Raw genomic sequence first — 20,714 nt, forward strand, 5'->3', positions numbered from 1 at the left:
CTCGCTTCAAATGGATCATTTTGTTACCTGTTACCACCATTGATAGTTTGACCAGGTTTTAGCAGCTCATAGTGGATCACATCCTTTTGATCCCACCAAATACAGGGCATGACTTTGGCACCGTGGATATTCAGTCTCGGCTTAGGTTCTAGGTCGGCCGGGCTTTACATACGATCTTTTGTGTTTTGAATTGTCGTAGTGAATCCATTTTTCGTCCTCGGTAACGATTCGATGCAAGAAAGACTTCCTTTTGTGCCGCTCAAGCAACATTTCGGACATGCAAAATCGCTGTACGACATCTCTCGCTCCCAATTCGTATGGTCCACAATTTTCTTGCTTTTAGATGTATCCTGCGGTTACGAGTCAGTTTAGAAATAGCTTGTCGATTTACTATCAATGATTCTGCAAGCTCTGTTTACGTTTGACACGCATCTTGATCGAGTAATGTCTCTAATTCTTCGTCTTCATACTTTTTCGGTTGACCCGGACGCCGGATCGTCTGAAAAAATCCCTACAATATCTATCCGACAGAGTAGAGTCATCAAAAACTTCGATCAGCTGCACTTTTTTTTAAATTATGCTTATTTACAACGAAAATCGATATATTCAGTGCAGTAAAAATTGAGCTTGTTGTGCAAAACTCAAAGAGTTGTAAACAGTATTTGGTTGACAGCTGTCGACACTTCACGATTTAGCAAAAACTATTCATAGCATCTTGAGCCATCCTGTGGAAACGGAACGAATTAAGTTACACATCCAATACAATATCGTTCGAATGAAGCTATACGGAAGTTGTATGGAGATTTCAAATATAAGCTAATTCCACAGTTCTCAGAGCGGGAAACTTCCCGGCAATCCCAGACTACCGACATGTCATCATACTTATTGCCCTTGCATCAAAGCTTAACTCCTCAGAGAGGAAGCAATACTTCGTTTTATCTGTCATCCCCATTCCAAACAATTCGAACAATTCGTGGAATCATCTCTCACTTCCGCCCCCACATTCTTTAAGGTCTCTCTCTCTCTATCTCTGTAGCAAACCACACCGGGAACGAACGCCGCGGTAGAAAGCAAACACACGACGTAACATCGCGTCGATCTGTGGATGTCGATAAAAATATCAATTTGACATTAAAATGCATAATTATTCATCTCCTTGTTTTGTTTCCCTGTGGTGGTGGCTCTGCGTTTTGTTTTCTGGCCCTTTTGCTATACATCATCGAGCGCCAAGTGATCACTAGAAGCCTGCCTTTCTCTAAAACGATCAAGCAAAGCGCGCTGCTAACCGAAAAAATGGAGAATCGAGGTCTTGTTGTCGCGTCGTTCTCTAGCTGATTTGTGGATTGGTTTTCTCGTTGTTTTCGGAGAGTTTCCGATCTGTGCCTACGACAGCACCCTTCAACGCCGGCGACCTGTTTCCAAGAGAACCGCGTTTCGAAGGAAGTGATTAAAATCACATCCATAATAGGTTATTGATTGTTGTTGAGCTCTAAAGGAGGAAAGACAAATGAAAAGATGGAGAAATGTACGCGGAGACATGGCTGTCATGGCTAGGCCGAAGCTCGGACATCTCGGACGATTTCGACAGAAATGATTAATTTTTATGGGTTGGATTTCAGTTTTCCCCTTCGGTTGAAGAGATCTACGCCCGGGACTGATAATGATGATTTGGGTGAGTGAGTGTTGTGGTGAGCGTGATCTGGCACAAATTGATAAATCTCGAGGTGTTGTATTCCGCGGCGTGATAATTATCTTGAGTATTGTGCATTCAAAATGACCGACAACTTCGACGACTTCACCCACCCAACAAGATATGATCGACGGTCAAATGAACCGGTTCGATAACTTGTCACCGCCGTTATAACGCTGCCGGTGTAAATTAGTCATGAATAGCCGCAATTGTGTGCCGCGAATATAATGTCATATGCAAAACAAACGAGTTTTTTGTGCGAGCGAACCACTTTGAGCCGCGCCCTGGGACAACCTGGAACTAACGCAACGCCTCCTCTAGATAAAACGGATAAAACGATCATTTCGCGCTGTTTGCATTTTTACAACAGACGATGTCGGTCGTTACAAATTTTCCACCATCGCGCGTTGGGTCCCATAACGCGCGGACATCTAGATTAATGGTGCTTTCTCCCGTCCGCGGGCGGTCACATCGCCACTCCTTGCCGCAGGGACAAATGTGACACCGCCGTGGATGATGATGATAAATCATCTCCCTCCCTGACGAACGCGATCAACCGCGATTCTCGCCACAAATACCGTGCTGCGGAGATTTTATCACATCTCTGCGCGTCGCTCCCCCTACCCCCCTGGCGCACATGGTGCAAATTTGTTGCACCTATTTGCTCGGACATATTTTCTTCGAACCATTTTAGGGCGACCCACGAACGATCAGCGCAACAACTCCCGGATAAGGAAACTACGGCTGCAATCGCCCAGCTCTAAAGTCCCAAACTGACGGACTGACCGCACCGCGACACCGCATGTCCCTGTCCACGATGTCTCACGATAACTCGAATCAATCAATCGTGTGGGCTCATTTTTCGCCTTATACGCGCCGCGAGGTTTCCCAGTTTGAATGGGAATAGAAAGAGAGTGGTGCCGATGATAAGGTTTTCTATAATAGCTGCCTGGTGGAGTCTGGAGGGAGAAGGCCTGGAGCGCTGTGCAGGGGAAGGCTGCTAATTGCGTCTGTCACACGTAGTCATTCTACCATAAAAGGCTGATTTGTACCGAGTGAATTGCACCGAGCAGGATGAGAGAGCTGCTGGCCCATCGGAGAAACGAATATTCAGCCAGACAGCCAGCTTGTCTATCAAACATTGTTTAATTACTATTCGCGTTCATCTGTGGCGCAAGGGTCGTCATCGGTCTGATCCTCAGGCAAAAGGTACATGATAACATACATGAAAACAATGAATCAGGTCTAAATTTTAACCTATTACTTCCATCATGTGTGACGTAACACTTTCTTCCAATGCCTCAGATTTTTTTCCGTAACCCCATGGCATGATTTAAACGTCACAGACATGATTCCCAAAGAGAAATCCCTCTCAAAATTGACTAAACCTAGAATTTCGATGCGTATCGTACAAATGGCGCAAGGGTTTACGAGTACAACACGCATTCTAGACATTAGACGAATGAATAGAAAAATATGCAATGTGCCATGAGCCAAGAATGAACAAGCCCGCTATTTCCTGTCGAAAAATGCGATACTGATGGTTTCCAGAGATTACAACGATGCTGTGTATGAACAGTTTTACTCGCAGAAGACTAGTCAATAAAGATGCGCATCACTTGGGCGTCGTGAGACGTTTGACTAGAGCAATATGCTCAAAAAAATATTGGGAAGAGAAATAAAACGTCGTAGCTTTGCACTAATTTTAGACATGTTCTCCTATTTCGATATTTGGTAACGACACTTAAAGTTTCTGTGTATAGGATACATTTATAAACATAGATAGGTATGGGCATATGACGTACTGTATTCTATTAGTCAAATCATTTCATTCGATACCGATATAGAGGGGATTACATGTAGTGTGTTCTCCAAGTCAAGCCATTCATCCATTTTTTACCGACGGCCACATTGGATTTTTCAGGATAATGAAATACACAATATTATAATGACAGCAGAGATAAAGGTTTGTTCCAAATTTCAGATCAATAAATCAAAAGGAACGGGGTCAAATTTTTATTAATGTGAGACAACCCTATAAACAAATATACATACAAACAGGTCAAGTTGAATGAAACCGTTTAAAAAAGTAATTGGCTATTTTGTTGCAGCGGCCATCTTGGATTTGAATTTTCATAAATAACTGTGTTCTACTGGTCACGCCCATTCACTCGATACCCATTTCAATGGGGTTTGTTTTATGAAAATATGTATTCCGCCATTTTGTTGTGGCAACCATCTTGGATTTGCAGTTTTTTTATAAATAACTGTGTTCTACTAGTCAAGCCCTTTCACTTGATACCCATATTGTTGGGGTTTTAAGGAAATATGTAATCCGCCATTTTGTAATGGCGGCCATTTTGGAATTGCATTTTTCATAAATAACTATCTTCTACCAGTAAACCTCTTTCATTTGATATCCATATTGATGGGGTTCTGAGAAAATATGTAATCCGCCATTTTGTAGTGGCGGTCATTTTAGATTTACATTCCTCATGAATAACTGTGTTTTATTAGTCAAGCCCTTTCATTTGACACCCATATTGATGGAGTTTTGAGAAAATATGTAACCACCAATTTGTAGCGGCCGCCATCTTGGATTTTTTAACTCATGAAATACGCAGTTTTATGTTGACCGCAGAGATAAAGGTGTGTTCACAATTTCAGATCAATCGGTCAACATGAAGGGGTTCGAATTTCTATTAATGTGTTAAAGCGCTACAGACAAACGTATTACAAACATACAAACATACAAACATACAAACATACAAACATACAAACATACAAACATACAAACATACAAACATACAAACATACAAACATACAAACATACAAACATACAAACATACAAACATACAAACATACAAACATACAAACATACAAACATACAAACATACAAACATACAAACATACAAACATACAAACATACAAACATACAAACATACAAACATACAAACATACAAATTACAGGGCAAGCTAAATAAAACCGTTTAAGAAAAAGAAAAGTTGCTCGTGAAGTATTTAGAAATTGTCATAGGTGTCAAATTACAACCATATCAAAAAGAAAAAAAAATTAAAAGGGTTAAAAAATCTCTCCAACGCTCCATCGCTTCGTCGCAGCAATACCCTTCAAAATTTGTTAGTAACCTAAAACTTGAAAAAACAACCGAGAGCTCCTGGGAGTAAAGAGATGCCGAACCGAACCAATTATGGTTTTAATTCTTATTTTCTTCTTTTTCTTATGATTCATCTTCTAATTTTCATCTATAAAGCCACTTAACCACAAATTTTTCGGGAAGCCTACTCAATAACATTCATACGAAAATAATATACTTGGAAGTTACTCTGCTGTTATGATAAAAAAATAGAATTCGTATTTTTTCTGATTTTTCATCTGCATTTCTCGATATTTCAAGTACAGGTCGGACTCGATTATATATAATCGCAATTTCACTTTCAACGTTAATTTTCGAATCCAATAGATAATCGAATCACAAAAAAAGGTATTTTTCTATCAATGTTTGACATTCATACATACAAAATAATTGTTGAAAAAAAATGGTCGACTATATAGAATCGAGTCCGACCTGTATAGTATCTGCTAAAGTTCTGAAATTTTAAACTTTTCTTAGTTAAAGTGTTTACTTTATATAGGAAATATAGAAAACCAGATCGGTGACAATCACTTCTCCGATTTTGTTCGTCTGAAATCCCATAGTGGATCCAGGCGTGCCATACAACTGAAACACAAATTACGGCATTACTCGAGAATTATTCAAGCAAATGAAATCAAATTAGGCATATTGAAATTTTAGTGTGCAATACATGTTTCTATGATGGTTAGACTCTTTACCCCCCTCTCTAAGGGGGGACTGCCATACAAATGAAACACAAATTTCTGCATTACTCGAGAATTATTCAAGCAAATGAAACCAAATTTGGCATATGGAGTTTATAGGGTGCAATAAATGTTTCTATGGTGGTTAGACTCTCCACCCCCCTCTCTAAAGGGGGGGAGTGGGGTGCTGCCATACAAATGGAACACAAATTACACAAGAATTGATCAAGCAAATACAACCAAATTGAGCATATGGAGGTTTTAGGGTGCAATAAATGTTATTGTTATTGTTATTGCTTATAGTAAGAAAAAGTGGATGTTTGAAGGCATTGATAACAAAACACAAATTTTGGGCGGAACGAAGTTTGCCGGGTCAGCTAGTCTATATATATAAAAATGGATTTCTGTCTGTCTGTCTGATTCTGATGGACTCGGAAACTACTGAACCGATCGACAATGAAATTTGTATGTATGGGTTTTTGGGGCCGGGGAAGGTTTTCATGATAGTTTGAGACCCCTCCCCCCTCTCTAAGGGGGGACTGCCATACAAATGAAACACAAATTTCTACATTACTCGAGAATTAATCAAGCAAATGGAACCAAATTCGGCATATGGAGGTTTTAGGGTGCAATAAATGTTTTTACGGTGGTTGGACACTCCACCCCCTTCTCTAAGGGGGAGCTGTCATAGAAATGAAAGACAAATTTCTGCATAACTCGAAAACTAATCAAGTAAATGGAGCCAAAGGCATGTGAAGATTTGAGGGGACACAAAACGTTTCTATGGTGAAAAGACACTCCTACCCTCCCCCCCCCTATCTGAGGGGGGAGGGGACTGCCATACCAATGAACCATACATTTCTACATAATTCAAGAATCAATCGAGCAAACAGAACCAAATTCGACATATGGAGGTTTGAGGGAGCAATGTTGTTATGGTGGTTTGACACTCCACACCTCGCTCTAAAGAGGGGTGGAGGGTGCCAAACAACTCGAGAGCCTATCAAACAAATTGAATCAAACTTAGCATATGGAGGTTTTAGGGATCAATAAACGTTTCTGTGGTAGTTGCATACTCCTCCCTCCTCTCTAAAGAGGGGCTCCCATACAAATGAAACACAAACCTCTGCATAACTCGAGAACTAATCAAGCAAATGGAGCCAAATCTGGGATGTGAGGGTTTTTGGGTACGAAAAATGTTTCTATGATGGTATGACACCCCTTTCTCCTCTGGAAAAGAGAGGGGGTCTAAAAAAGGGGGTCTTGCGGTAACGAAATCGATCTTCGCTCGAAAGTGGAAATGGTTTTAATGTGATACAACGCACTCCTATATCGTCTTCTATGTATATGAAGAAAAATGGATCGCCGAATGTGTTGATAAGAGCAAAACTCGAGAAAAGAATTGTCCGATTTAGGGCTGTCTTCATTCTACCATATTTTCTGTATCAAACATTTATTCCATGTAACGGAGAAACATGTTATTTGCAAGTGGATGAAAAATCTTGCACGAGAATTGTGTCTGAAAATAATCTGATATTATATTGTCGAGTTTTAGTAGAAGTACTGAAATTTTATAGTAAAAAAATTATTTTAATGGGTAGATTATAAGATCAATCAAAAAAACAGTTCTGCGATTCTGTGATTGAATTAGTATGAAGACGTGGATGTGGAGAATATGCTGAAGATACTATGATGCTGGTTAAGCAATTTGAGGTTCTCAGAGACCTGAAAAAATATCAATACATGATATGTTGGCAAAGGTTGTTCTGTTGATCGAGGGCTAAGTATATAATATTTTTGGGCTCATAATGCACGAGAAATTTTCTGTAGCACGGAATTTTGGCCACAAATATCTGTGGCCAGGCTGCTAACCATTTCAGTATAAGGCGGATAGGTCGTGCTCTAAATTGAGCGCGTTGCACTTCTTAGGTTTGTGTTGGATTTCCGTTTCGGAATCTGTAGCTACAAGCACACCTTCAACATTTCATCGCTTGCTGCTTCAGAATGTGAATAATGATCCACCCTCGAGTTCGTACCCATGAACCCATCGAACAGTCATATTTTGAGCACTGGCTACAAAACATGCTGTAAAGACGCTCACAGCTCGCTCAATCCTTTTTTCCCGAGAAAAAAAAGAAACATTAGATTTTACTACCCTCCGCTACATATTTTTACGGGAAACTATTTTTATTGCCATCGCGCGCTTCGCTTTCCCCGCACAGTTCTGGTTTTTCGAAGTGCAATAAATCATATCTCGAAGACCGCCCTCCCCGCGGCACGAGAGGAATCTTCACATTCACACAGCCGGCAACGACACGAGGGGACACGTTGAACTTTAACGATTTTGGCTGCCCGAGAAATGCTCTGCGGCGGGTTTACATTGTGATGAAATTGATAACGAGGTCGTCTTTCACGGCGCACAAACAAAAATGCCAAAACCAGGCTCTGGAGAGGAGTTTAAAATCGGTTCGGCTGGGCAATGTGTGACAGACAGCCCAGAACTTTGCCACATCATCATCTCACTTTCCCCGGGTTTTCCCTTCTGCTTGCAGCAGCTCCAGCTCCATAACAGGCGTGTGTGTTTGAAATTTTGACTAAACGTGCGCACGATTGAAATCGAATTGCTGAAGGAGATGTCAAGAAATTGTCGCGATCAACACAATCCTCGGAGCGACAGCAGCAACAGTCCAAAGGCGGGCGAAGAAAAACGAAAACTTGTCAACTAATTCATACGACATCGCTTCCGAGATAGGAAAATGTTATCACGTCCAACTCGAGCGAGCGAGAACCGAGTGAAGAGCAGAAAAAAATCCCCTCAACGACCAAAGCAAGGCGACCAGTTTCCATCTAAGGGCGAAAACATGAGCATTCCAAGTTCCTCTCAGGCACGCACAACAACAGCGGAGGAGAAGAAGACGAAGAACAAAAAAAACTTTATCATTAGTACCCCAACTTCCATATTTGAGCAAGAAAGCCCTCCGCCGGCGGAGTTCTCCTGCGTAAAAGGATCGAGGTATGTTCGATTGCACCGCAGCAGCAGCATCAGCCAATGCGTCGCTTTCGCACATTTACAGCATCGCGCGCACTCCTTTTTGGTCGTCCCGAGACGACGACGATGACAACGGCCAGAGGCCGGTGGCAGAATTAATAATTCTAATTTAGGAAACTTGTTAGCTCGGCTCTAATTTTCATTTTTTTTCCTCCTGCCGTCCTTTTGGCTCTGGCCTCGGTAGGCTGACTCCCGATTCAGTTCGCGAATTCTCCGTAAGCTGCGCGGAGGGGGAGAGGGCGGGAGACTTCTCGGAGGAATCGTGTTCCGTGGCGGGCAGATAAAATCATAGAATACATAATATCCTCCATCCAGGGAGCACAAAACGCAGAGACGAATGGAAGAAAGAGAATATAAGCGATCATTTTACCGGAGGTTACGGGTAATAACCATATTACCCTGGTGCGACCTGCACTCGCGGATTCGAGAGCATTGTCGAACGAATGGTGGAGATGTTTATTTAAATCCGATCCGCGATCCCCGAGTGCACCGATTTCGATCACACAGTCGAACGAATCTGTTCCGCGCCGGAGGATATATGCAAATAGGACTCCCAGGGCTGCGCACGAGAGCGCTCAACGAAGTCATCGGGAGTCGTGAAATCGTTCGTTCGCTCGCTCGTTCGAAATTTGCATTTCTTCGAGTGAATGCAATAGATTGGGTTGATTTGCTGTGGCGCGGTAGCTAGGCTCGTTGCACCAATTGGGGTTCCAGAGACCGAGACCGCCCGTGGAACCTGAGCCATCCATTTGTGACCCAACCGATATTGAGAGCCCAAACGAGATCGCGTCGCTAACGAGCATCGGGCACACAAATAGGCCCCCCCTAAAAAAGAGAGAGCCACTCGTTTATGGCGATATTATTATCATGCTTTTACGCTGATTTGATGATGGCCAAAGATGGACACTAGGTGAAAAATTGTTCACCGGAATAAATTAGGGGAGATTGGAATGGGACCCCTGAGTGATGCAATCTCGAAACGATGGACCCACAATAAAATCATTTCACGAGGGAATAGCGAGCTCCGAAAAAAACACAAGATTTCTTTGTCGCAAATCTGGGCATCTCAAAAATGGCTCGGTTTGATCCAATTACAAGTTATCTGGAACTTTCGGAGATTCAATTTACATTACGACGGCATGTCGTTTATATCTAGATCATCAGTGGGAACTATTTTTTATGATTGTAACGGCTGCTTAATTGGTTGAAAGACTTTACTTTATAAGTTTGCATTGATTCGGCGCTCTTAATTGGACTTTCACGATTAGATTGGTTTCTAAAAAAAACTACGGCCAAACTAGGTCTAATTTGTTTCTTTTTTTAACATATTGTAGTCCGCATTCCACTCCGTTATCCCGGTGTTCAGTACCCTAGCGGCATGTCGTTCAACTTGTGAATATCATTCTTATCTTCAAATTAATGCTGAGAGAATTCTTCAGTGATTTTTCCAGTTGAAGTGGAGAGTAGGTGGTCCGTCACTTAGGTGTCGTAGCGACAATCTAAAATGGTTCTCACGCCTAATCGGAATGGAAATCACAATGTCGAACCCGATTCATCTCCTGCTTTGATGGAGAGCACATACTCAAAAGATCAAAAGCTTTCAAAATATGATTTATCAATCATGATCATAGCAGAGAGCTTCCTGTATTGATTGGAATGGAATAGATTCACACTGTTGCATGCCAATAACCGACCACTCCTTCCGTGAATTGATGAACGAAGTACCTCCTCATCCCTCATACTTTCTGTATGTGGCATCCAAGAGTTACTACGCTTTTAAGCACTCCCGGTCACAATAGATGCTGAAAAACATTGTACTATATTTTTCAATGATTGTTTCTTCATTTAAAAAAATAGCCTTTCCATTATGGAATATTATTCTGTTCAAATGACCGCCGTTTAACACTATCGTTGCCCCGTCACCCATATATGGGTGACACTTTCCTCGTTCAAATTGAAGAGAATTTTCAAATCGAATTTAATAGAATAGGCATCTAAGTGTAACGATAGGATATGTAGAAAAATAATAATATTGTAACAATATCATTATAATGTTTATACTATACTTTTTATTAATTTATAGTGCGGATGGTTTGTACTGCAGCTTTTTGCGAAACTCATATAATACGACTTTGGCATGTGTTATTGTTGTCAATTCATCTTCAAATTTAAAAAAAAAAAGCTAGATCATGTAAAAGTTGTCTACAAACTAAGTTCGACTTCCATTTCATAATTTATCCGCAAGTTGGGTTCCGCAAGAAACTCAGAAAATCACTTTGGGCGACGAACGTGTTAAATCACTTTCTTCGTCTGTGTCAAAATAACGTAAGGGAAACTAAAAATTTAATGTTTACCGTTCATCACCGAGGTCAAAAACTAAAAAACACATAAACACAGAATAATGTCATAAAAATGTTATATTTGATTGATTCGAAGTTATATCGCTGATTCGAAGACCCTGTCCAACATTTGGCCATCACAAATGCCCTTCAACAATATATATTGGTCATACCAACTAGAAAAAAAAATTCAAAAAAGTTTCGATTCCTTTTTCCTTAATTTTTTTCTTTTTTTTCTTTTCTTCATCTTCTCCGTCTTTTCATTATTTTGTTCCTCTCTTCAATTTTTCTCCCTTTCTCTCTTTTTCTCATTTCTTCCATGTTTTTCCTTTGTATATTTTGTTTTTTTCTCTGTTCATTCTCTTTTCTTCTTTTCTTCCGCTTTTTTTCTCTCATTTTTTCATTGCTTCTTCTTTTCTTTTTTTTTGTTTTCCGTACCGTTCTTATCTTCAGTTCTTTCTTTTGTTCTTTGAATGAGATGTTGATTTCTTCTTTCTCATTTTAGCATACGTCTGCTTAAAATTTACTTCGCGGACAAACAGAAAGGAAACATGACATTGGCATTCGGTTTGAATTTCGAACTAATTCTTTGAAATATATACTTCTTCAAAAGTAATTGGTTGCATTTGACGGGAAAATTTATCTATTTTTCTTAGCCCGGGTAGCTAGCGAAACTTTTAGGATAGCCAGATTTTCTGACTGCATTGAAAGCTCAATTTTTCCATCACCTGTATTTGTTTCCTAGTATGCGATTCAATTTGCTATTTTTATGTTTTCAAATTCTGATGGAAGAATATTAGAAAAATTCTGCTTCGTGAAATCTCCCAAAGCACGCTGCATATATCTATATTGCCGAGTCAGCTAATCATTAATAAAGGTTGTTACGATCAGAATTTGGTCAACATAAACTCATAATAAACGCATTTCTTTATATCGTGCATTGGATAAAAGAAAACAGGAACACCCCTCATTTCGTAGGTGTGTGTACATGCAGAACGATGCTTGCGTTTTCATTTTGACATCTTGAGTTATCAAAATGGGCTCCGAGCAAGAGGAGCAACGCACCAAATACTTGCTTGCAAATGACAAAACTTTGAGCTGTTCACACGTCAAGATAGCGAACCCTTTATAAGGCCGTGGAAACTAGACAAAGATTGACTCATGCTTCAGAGAACATAATCCTTACATGAGGAAGAACACATATTTACCTTTGATAAAAAATAAACTATTTAAATAAGTGAAAAAATCACATCAAAAACATAGATTATTTTATTGAAAAAGAAAACTGCATGATCGTACACAGTAGGTCCTAAATAGAACGCTTACAGTGAAAAACTCATCAACTTGTTGCATTCTCAACGAAACTAAACAGAATTTTCCGCCGGTGCTCTAAAATTGTAAAAAAAAAAAATTACAAAAAGAACAGAAAGAATAAAAGAATAATGTGAAAAGAACAAATACGCGATGAACTGGAGAAGAAAAACGAGAAAAAGAAGGAAAAAAGAAAACAGGCAAAAGAAAAGAAAAAAAGGGGATAGAAAAGAAGAAGATAAATAAGAACAAAAACGAAAGATAGGAGGAGGAAGAAAAAAAGGAAAAGAAATAAGAGAAAAAGAGATAATCAGAAAAGAGGAGAGGACTGAGAATTGAAAATCAAAGAAAGAAAACTAGAGGATGGAAAAAAAACTAGAGAAAAAGAAGCACGAACGTTTTTCGTGCGATTCTTCATTTTTGGCGACCTTTTTTGTGCGATTGCATATTTACATCAGAATTTGGAAAGGGTCGTGCAAATAAGGAATCGCGCAAAAATAGGTCTGACGGTAAATTAATTCCAGTTTCTGGACATAAAAATAGCAAATTGAATCGCATACTAGGAAACAAATTCAGGTGATGGAAAAATTGAGCTTTCAATGCAGTCAGAAAATCTAGCTATCCTAAAAGTTTCGCTAGCTTCCCAGGATGCAACCAATTACTTTAAAAAAAGTATATTTTTCAAATAATTAATTCGAAATTCAAACCGCATGCCAATGTCACTTTTCTTTTCTATTTTCTGATTATCACAAAAGTAAATTTTAAGCAGACGTATGCTAAAAGGAGAATTTTCTTGATTATTCAAAGAAAAAATCAACATCTCAGTCAAAGCACAAAAAAAGAACTGACGATAAGAACGGTACAAAAAATTCTCCATCCAAAAAGAGAATTTTCTTCATTATTCATAGAAGAAATCAACACCCCAATCAAAGAACAAAAGAATGAACTGAAGATAGGAACGGTGCCGAAGAGCAAGAGCAAAAAAAACGAAAGGAAAAGAAAAAAAGAAGAAGCAACGAAAAAGTGAGAGAAAAAAAGAAAAGAGAATGAACGGAGTAAAAAACAAAATATACGAAGGAAAAACATGGAGGAGATGAGAGAAAAGAGAGAAAGGGAGAAGAATTAAAGAGAGGAACAAAATAATCAAAAAACGGAGAAGATGAAGAAAAGGAAATAAAAGAAAAAAAAATTAAGGAAAAAGGAATTGAAAAAGAAGGGATAAACGAATGAGAAAAAAACAGAAAAGAAGAAGAAAAGAAAGAGGATGCAAGAAATATCAAGAAATAGAAAAGGAGAAAAGAAAAAAGAAACCAAGAGGAAAAACAAAAGATGAAAAGAAGATAGAGTGAACAGAAAAGAGAGAAAGAGAAAAGAAGAAAGAAAGAAAGAAATAAGAAAATGGAAAAAATAAAAAGGGAAGACAAAAAGGGAAATTGATAGGAATAAAGTTGGAAGAAAGTAAGGGAGATAAGGAACAGTAAGAAAAAACAATGAAAGAAAGAAGGAATATTAAAAAAAATGGGGGAATACATATAATAAAAAAAATAAAACAAGAAACCAAAAGGAAAATCTATAGAGCGAAAAAAGAAAACAAAACGAAATGGTTTAAATGCGGAAAAAATAAGAGAAAAAAATAAAACAGACAACTGGACGTAAAAAATATGAAAAAAAATAAGAAAAAATAAAAATTAATAAAGAGACGTATTAAGAAGAAGGAATCGAAAGAGAGGAAAAAGAGCAATAAGAGAAACAGAGAAAAAGAGAAAAAGAAGAAAAAAAGGATGAAGACGGGGAAGTATAAATAACGAAGAAAAAATAAGAGGAAAAGAGGAAGAAAAAAAATTAAAAAGAGAAAATAAAGAAAAAGGTAATTTAAAAACAGAAAAGAGAAAGGAAAAGAAATAACGCATGAAAAATCATTCCCTGATTTCTCGCGAAGGAAAAGGTAAAGGAGACTATAAGGATATAAGGACAATCAGACACGAAGATCGATAACTTTTAGGAAGACGTATATTTGGGACATGTAATCAAGGTCTAACCTAGCCAATACATCTCTCACCGGCACATTGGGCTGCCTTCCTCTAGCCCGAAGAGAGTTTTCTAAATTCGATCTGGCAACAAGATACTCCTCGCACGACCAAACAACGTGTTCGATGTCGTGGTAACCTTGACCACAAGCACAGATATTGCTAACGACAAGATTAAAACGAAAGAGTAGTGCGTCTAACGAAAACAGAAAACAAAACGAAATGGTTTAAAGGCGGAAAAAATAAGAGAAAAAAATAAAACAGACAACTGGAACGAAAAAAATATAAAAAAAAACAAGAAAAACTAAAAATTAACAAAGAGACGTATTAAGAAGAAGGAATCGAAAGAGAGGAAAAAAAGCAATAAGAGAAAAAGAGAAAAAGAAGAAAAAAATAATAAAGAAGGGGAAGTATTAATAAAGAAGAAAAATAAGAGGAAAAGAAGAAGAAGAAAAAAATGAAAAAGGGAAAATAAGGAAAAAAGTAATTTATAAACAGAAAAGAGGAAGGAAAAGAGAAAAACGCATGAAAAATGAAACAGAAAAAAAAGTGAGAAGAGAAAAAAAATATAGGTGCCTATTCTGTATTCCGACGGATTTCTATTTCGTTCGAAAGTGATATTTCGATCGTTTTCGAATTTACCATTCCCTATTCCAATCGTTTTGCTCGTTTCGAACGAAAGTGTTAGAAAATTTCGAATATGCATCGATCTGTCAAAAACCGATAAACAAAAAGAAACACCGTATTAAATAGCGGCGAGTGCGAGTTGAATTTCAGTTAATTTTTGATCCTAAGAGAAATTTGTGAGAAAATTTTCTCGTTCAATGGATTCCGTTTTGTTACCGATTTTGGCGGAGCAAGAAGAAATTGGAATGCCTTGCTACCATCGGCGAAACCACCGAAAATCAACCGACTTCATGAAACTTTCTGATGAAGCGTAAGTATCCGTCTCAAAAATCCCATGTTTGTTTCTCTTATTGATTAATTTTGCCCTTATTCAGATTCATCAAAAGTTTTCGTCTAAGTAAGGAAGCTTTTCGGTACGTTTTAGAGGAAATTGAGAACTGCCTTATCACAAGGAAAGGTGGTCTATCCACGGAGGTGAAACTCGCAGCATGTTTGCGATTCTTTGCTGAAGGAAATTATCAACATGGAGCAGGGCAAGATTATCACATTGCCATAGCACAGCCCACATTTTCCAAGGTGCTGACTGAAATGCTTAACATTCTGGAGCGGACACTGTGTAAGAAATGGATTTCCCTAAATATGACGGAAGACGAACAGCGGCGTGCTAAACTACACTTCTATCAGAAAACATCAATTCCGGGTGTTATTATGTGTTTGGATGGAACCCACGTAAAAATTATTCCACCTAAGCTGAATCGAAATTTGTTTTTTAATCGGAAGGGATTTTATAGTCTCAACGTTCTGATTGTAAGTATTATTAGTATTTGAATTAAGAAAACAATGAACAAATACTCTTTTTTATCAACATAGGTTTGTGACGATCAGCAAAGGATTCGTTTCGTTGATCCTACCTTCCAGGGATCTAATCATGACTCTCATATATGGCGTGTAAGCCCTGCAAGAACTCACTTTGAGCAGCTTCACCAAAATGGTGAAGTTAATACTAAGATTCTAGGTAATGTTCAACTACAATATTTTAGTATACTTGTATGTACTGTGTGATAAAATATTTTCAGGTGATGCTGGTTATCCATCGGAACCTTGGTTAGTAACGCCATTCAGAGCAGCGGAGGAAGGGAGTTTGGAGAGCGATTTTAATCGCAGGCATGCCTTGGGTCGTGCTATCGTCGAGCGGACAATCGGTTTACTAAAAAATCGGTTTAGATGCATCCTTGGCGCGAGACAACTTCACTACAATCCTACTAAATGCGCTCAAATTATAAATGTATGCTGTGCACTTCACAATATATGCTTAGAATTTGGTCGTTCTCAGTAGTTATAATATGTTATGCAGCTGTTTACATAATAAACTTTTGTTTAAATTAATATTTATGACTGTTAAATTTCATCTAACTTGTTTGCAAATGCTCAAATAAATAACAACCACCGGAAAAGGAAGTGTCTTCCTTACTTAACTATGGTTTCGGCAGAATTATTTACTCTTATTCCTGCCAACACTTTGAGAACATGTCATTATCGATTTCTCGTAAGCAGGCCAAGTATTCAAATAACCATTATTAATACTTTTTGCGTTGTTTTAACCCCTTGCTGTACGATTTAATTTCCAACAGCACGGCCCAAAACGAGCACTTCGAGTCGTTCCGCTACTCTGCTGAGTGTGGGTATCTAACATGGGTGCCCTATGATGAGCAAATACATGTTGTGTTTAAAATAAAAACGAAGGAGTTATTACTACGTACTAACTCGTTCGTTTTTATTTTAATTATAATATTCAAATTATATTTTATATTTTTAGCTCATTCAATTTTTTTTTTAAATAACGGAAATTTGATAATCTTCAGTTGTCGGTATCCTCATCATATGCCTGAAGCTATGTAATTATTTCACATCGAGAAACAACGAGTGAAGTTCAATGTTGTACGTGAAGGGGTTAAGGAAGTTCCATAAACTATAGGCGAAATTCGTGAATTTTAAAAAAGTTTATATAATTTTGATGCTATTCCAAACAAACTTCAAAGAAAAAATTAAGTAAGATTTTTCTTCCATGGAAAGATATAAAAATACGATTAGAACATTTTTCATTTTTTTATACTTGAGTTACAATATAAAGATAAAAAATCAGATCACTGATATTTTGAAACATTATTCTAATGTTCTGAAATATACGCAATCTGCGTTTCAAGGATTTGTCGCTATTGATTTCTCCAGCGCGATCTTCTCCATCTCGTGGTTATGTCGTTTTTGTTCACTCAGATGTTCTTTGAGTGTGGCATCCACGGAAAGAATCGCTCGAGCTGATTGGCGCTGATAATGAACCAGATCACTCAAATTCTTGTTTGTGTTTTTTAACAGGGATTTCACATTGGTGTGAAATTTGTTTTGTTGCTCGACTTGCAGCTCTAATAGCCTCGTGGTAGAAGGTCTGGATTTTTTCGGCTGAGAGGGCTGGAAGTGAATGGTATTATTGATACCGTCACACTCGTCGGAAGTACCATAATATATAAAATTTTCCTGGTCTGCAGCTTGAGGTTCACCCGAAGGCGAACCCAACTGTGTTCCATGAGATGAGGTACCCGGGATTCCTTCCACGGTCGCAAGTAACCCAGTTAGTAGAACTGCCTGCTCCTCCAGCTCGGACAAATTGATAATTTTATTGGGTCCTCCACCTGTCGCCCTCTGCTCCCGTTTGTTGTGAGCGAGTTTTCGCTTTAATCCGGACTTATAGTCCGCCCAAACCTACACAGAAAACCAGGGCAAAAATAAGACTATAAACATATGTTTCGGATTCGTTTTAGTATATACCTTTTTCCATCCACTTCCATCGCGAATAGGCGGTCCCAAACTATTGACTTCTGCCGCCAGATCATCCCAGAAGGGTCCGGAATTTCCTCGGGAGAAACCCTTTGCTATGTCCGGCTCTTGCTCCAGAAGCAGCACAATCCGCTCGAACTGATTTTTAGTGGTTGTTTTGTTTTTGTTTTTTTCCCTGTTGAACGTTAAAATTAATTTAAAGAAAAAAATGATTAAAAATTAGCTTACATTTTTGCAGTTCACCGCTCATCCGCTGCGGAAATTATTCACTCCTTCATAAACAAAGTGGGTTTGACGTTTGGTTTGATTCGAATGAAAGATGTTCGAAAACAAAATAGTCCGAACGAAAGGTATTCGAATTTGAAAACACCTCGAACGAAACAGGGAATGGAATTTACCAAGTCGTTCGAAATATTTCGAATCGATTGAAATACAGAATAGACACCATAAGTATGGGAATTATTAGAGAGGAAGAAAGCGTAAGAGGGAAGGAGGAAGAAAAAACAAAAAAGGGGCACGAAAAAAGGAAGATAAAAACAGAAAAAAAGCAGGAGAAAAAAAAGGAAAGCAACAAAGAGGAACAAAATATAGTGGAAATATACATCGAAGGGAATTGACAAACGCGTCATAGTAATGAGTCACGGATCATTTGAAGAGATTGTAGAGCTCTCTTCTCCTGGTCGATTTCTCAGGATGCCCATAAATATCCTTCTCCACCGCCGTGTGTTGAAATTTGTGAGAGACAACAGAGAGTAAGATGACCGGTTTAGGTTGGATAGCCTCGGAAGCCTCGTAATAGAAGCGAGAAATAGCCTAAATTCGAATATCTGGAGAAAACGGTATTTTCTCACATCGCACTTTCACAACAAGGACACTTTTTACTCAGGTATCCTTAAGTTAGCATGCTTTCTTTTTGCAAAAAGAAGTCCCTCGTCAGACGCCAATAGTCTCAATTAGACTATAATTTGCTCGAGAAGATTTCTACACAGCTTCTTAGGCTCTCTCATCGCTTTATCACTCTATAATTTTTCAACAATAGCACGCAATGATTGTTTGAAGCTTGGAGATCTTCCCAGAAAAAAATCTCCTGACGGTGAAGAGTTTTCTCTCTTTCGTGCGTGTATGCGCGCGCGCAATTCGAAGATCTGATTGATTGAGTGCAGAAAGAAGGGAGCGGACTGCACAGATGCTGGAATATGTTCGCCCCGGTTCTCAGTTACCCGGAGTGATTTACATATAGATCAGGCGCGCTCTAGGCTACTTTTCTTCGAAGGCACAGGCAAAGCCGCAATTAAGTCTGATATGTATGCAAATTTACCGCCGCCCTTCACCGATACGCGGCGTATTGTTGCTCTGGCACAGACAAAAGCCGCCGCCCCTCGTGTGGGATTGCCGATGACGGCGGGGGATGGAGGATACCATCCCACACTACTCGCCGGGGTTGCGATGAACATGCACCACAAGATTCTCATGGACCGCATTCGGTTCTTCTTGGGTCTGCCGGGGGATTGCTTTTCATGTTTAGTGGCAATTTCCACCCGCCACATCAAAACTCGTGAGCATGTCTCGGTTAATTAAATCGCTCGAGGTCATGCTCTGGTCCTGCTGGTAAAACTAGCTCTCGTGCGGTGGGTTGCACCGATGTCGTGTTAATTTTCTGTCCGTTTTTTCTTGGATTCCCGCTGTCTCTGCTCAAACTGTTACAATCGTTGTTTGTCAAATGAAACGCTTGACCTCAATCGAGTTGTACAATTGTCTTTTTTTTTCGCACTCCCTATGCAATATTTTGTTGCTGATTTCGTTTCTGAATAGGTTCGATTGAACGCAATGGAAAAAGTGCACAAACAAAACAAAAATCGCTGACAGTGTTTCACAATTACAGCGCGCGGTTTTGACCACGAACCATCCTAGAATATCTAGAACACACCACGCTCGGCGTTCGAAAGTTTTTTCCTCGTTATGTTGACATTTCAGAAATTAATACGCTCACCAAATTGGGGTAATGGCTTCAATTTTTCTTTTCTTGTTAAGCTGAAAAATTGCCCCCCGAGAAACCAAATCAGATTCCCGTTTGGAAACAGCGCTTTTATGTCCTCCATCCGCGATTGCTCTGGGATTGGAATAAATTTTATTCATTTATCATGCGTGATTAGGAGAAAAAAGCCTATTGCGCAGACACCTTGTCTCCGTCTCCGCTCCCCCTTCCCCTGTAACCGGGGGCTCTCCGCTATCAGTCTAGCAAATCATCATCCTAGTCCTGGTGCGTCCAATGATCCGACCCTCACCGCCGCCGCCGCCTTCGCCGGATAGCCTCGCGGATTTATGACAGACCATTTGTCTCCGCGGCAGGCAATATGCTGCCGCCTTAATGGACCCGCGCACGGACCCCAGCGGTCGATCGGCGTGGAGGGCGGTTTCAAAGTTAAGGCGTGTGCAGTCGCGGAGTCTCAGCGCGGTCTGCTTTATTGGAGTATAAAATTGATAAATGTTTTGATTTAGACCCGCTGCTTATGGCACTCTCCGATGCTGTAGTAAAAGCAGCAGCAGGGGCAGCGTTGTGTTGTGTCCCATCCGGAGTGGCTTGGCGGGCGGATTTGAAAGTGGCACACAACACAACACGGTCGACGCCGCTTTGCGATTGCGTCAATTTTGCTGCGGCGAATGCGGAATTGCAATCCAAATGAGCTGCTGTCCTCCTCGGTGGTGGTGGGTTCGACTCGGCGGGGACAGTTGCTGGGTAGCAAACAGAAACGTGGAGTGTTGTCATTCAGTTTTGGTTTGTCCACTTCTGGGGCTCCGAAAGTGACGACAATGAAGTTTGGGATTATGAGAATGGGTTCAGAAAATGTTCGAACAAACGACGGGAATCGATTCATCCTAGATTTAGCACCCTATGATAGTTTTTATTTATATCTTCTTCAAAATTAAAACAAAATCAAAAGGACATTTTTGTTAGTTGATTGAACGCGTTCAATGCCATTTCTGAAAACGAACTAGAGCA

General features: G+C 39.4%; 3 protein-coding genes across 3 annotated transcripts in view; 1 reads left to right on the forward strand and 2 right to left on the reverse strand.

Moving 5' to 3' along the window:
• LOC129761772 (neurogenic locus Notch protein) overlaps positions 1–20,714 on the reverse strand; it is a 236,508-nt gene that overhangs the window by 70,711 nt on the left and 145,083 nt on the right. The gene's annotated exons all lie outside the window — the stretch shown is intronic.
• On the forward strand, positions 14,853–16,958 carry LOC129761781 (putative nuclease HARBI1). The gene is made up of 4 exons (XM_055759547.1): positions 14,853–15,191; positions 15,256–15,688; positions 15,752–15,896; positions 15,958–16,958. Exons 1-4 carry the CDS (start codon positions 15,079–15,081, stop codon positions 16,215–16,217), a joined length of 951 nt encoding a protein of 316 aa, XP_055615522.1. The 5' UTR covers positions 14,853–15,078; the 3' UTR covers positions 16,218–16,958.
• On the reverse strand, positions 17,001–18,003 carry LOC129761788 (uncharacterized). The gene is made up of 3 exons (XM_055759560.1): positions 17,942–18,003; positions 17,705–17,888; positions 17,001–17,638 (listed from the first exon to the last, which is right to left on the reverse strand). Coding segments are annotated over exons 1-3 (744 nt in total). The 5' UTR covers positions 17,944–18,003; the 3' UTR covers positions 17,001–17,080.

Source organism: Toxorhynchites rutilus, chromosome 1 (genome assembly GCF_029784135.1).
Source record: "Toxorhynchites rutilus septentrionalis strain SRP chromosome 1, ASM2978413v1, whole genome shotgun sequence".
In the NCBI taxonomy this organism is placed as follows: domain Eukaryota; kingdom Metazoa; phylum Arthropoda; class Insecta; order Diptera; family Culicidae; genus Toxorhynchites; species Toxorhynchites rutilus.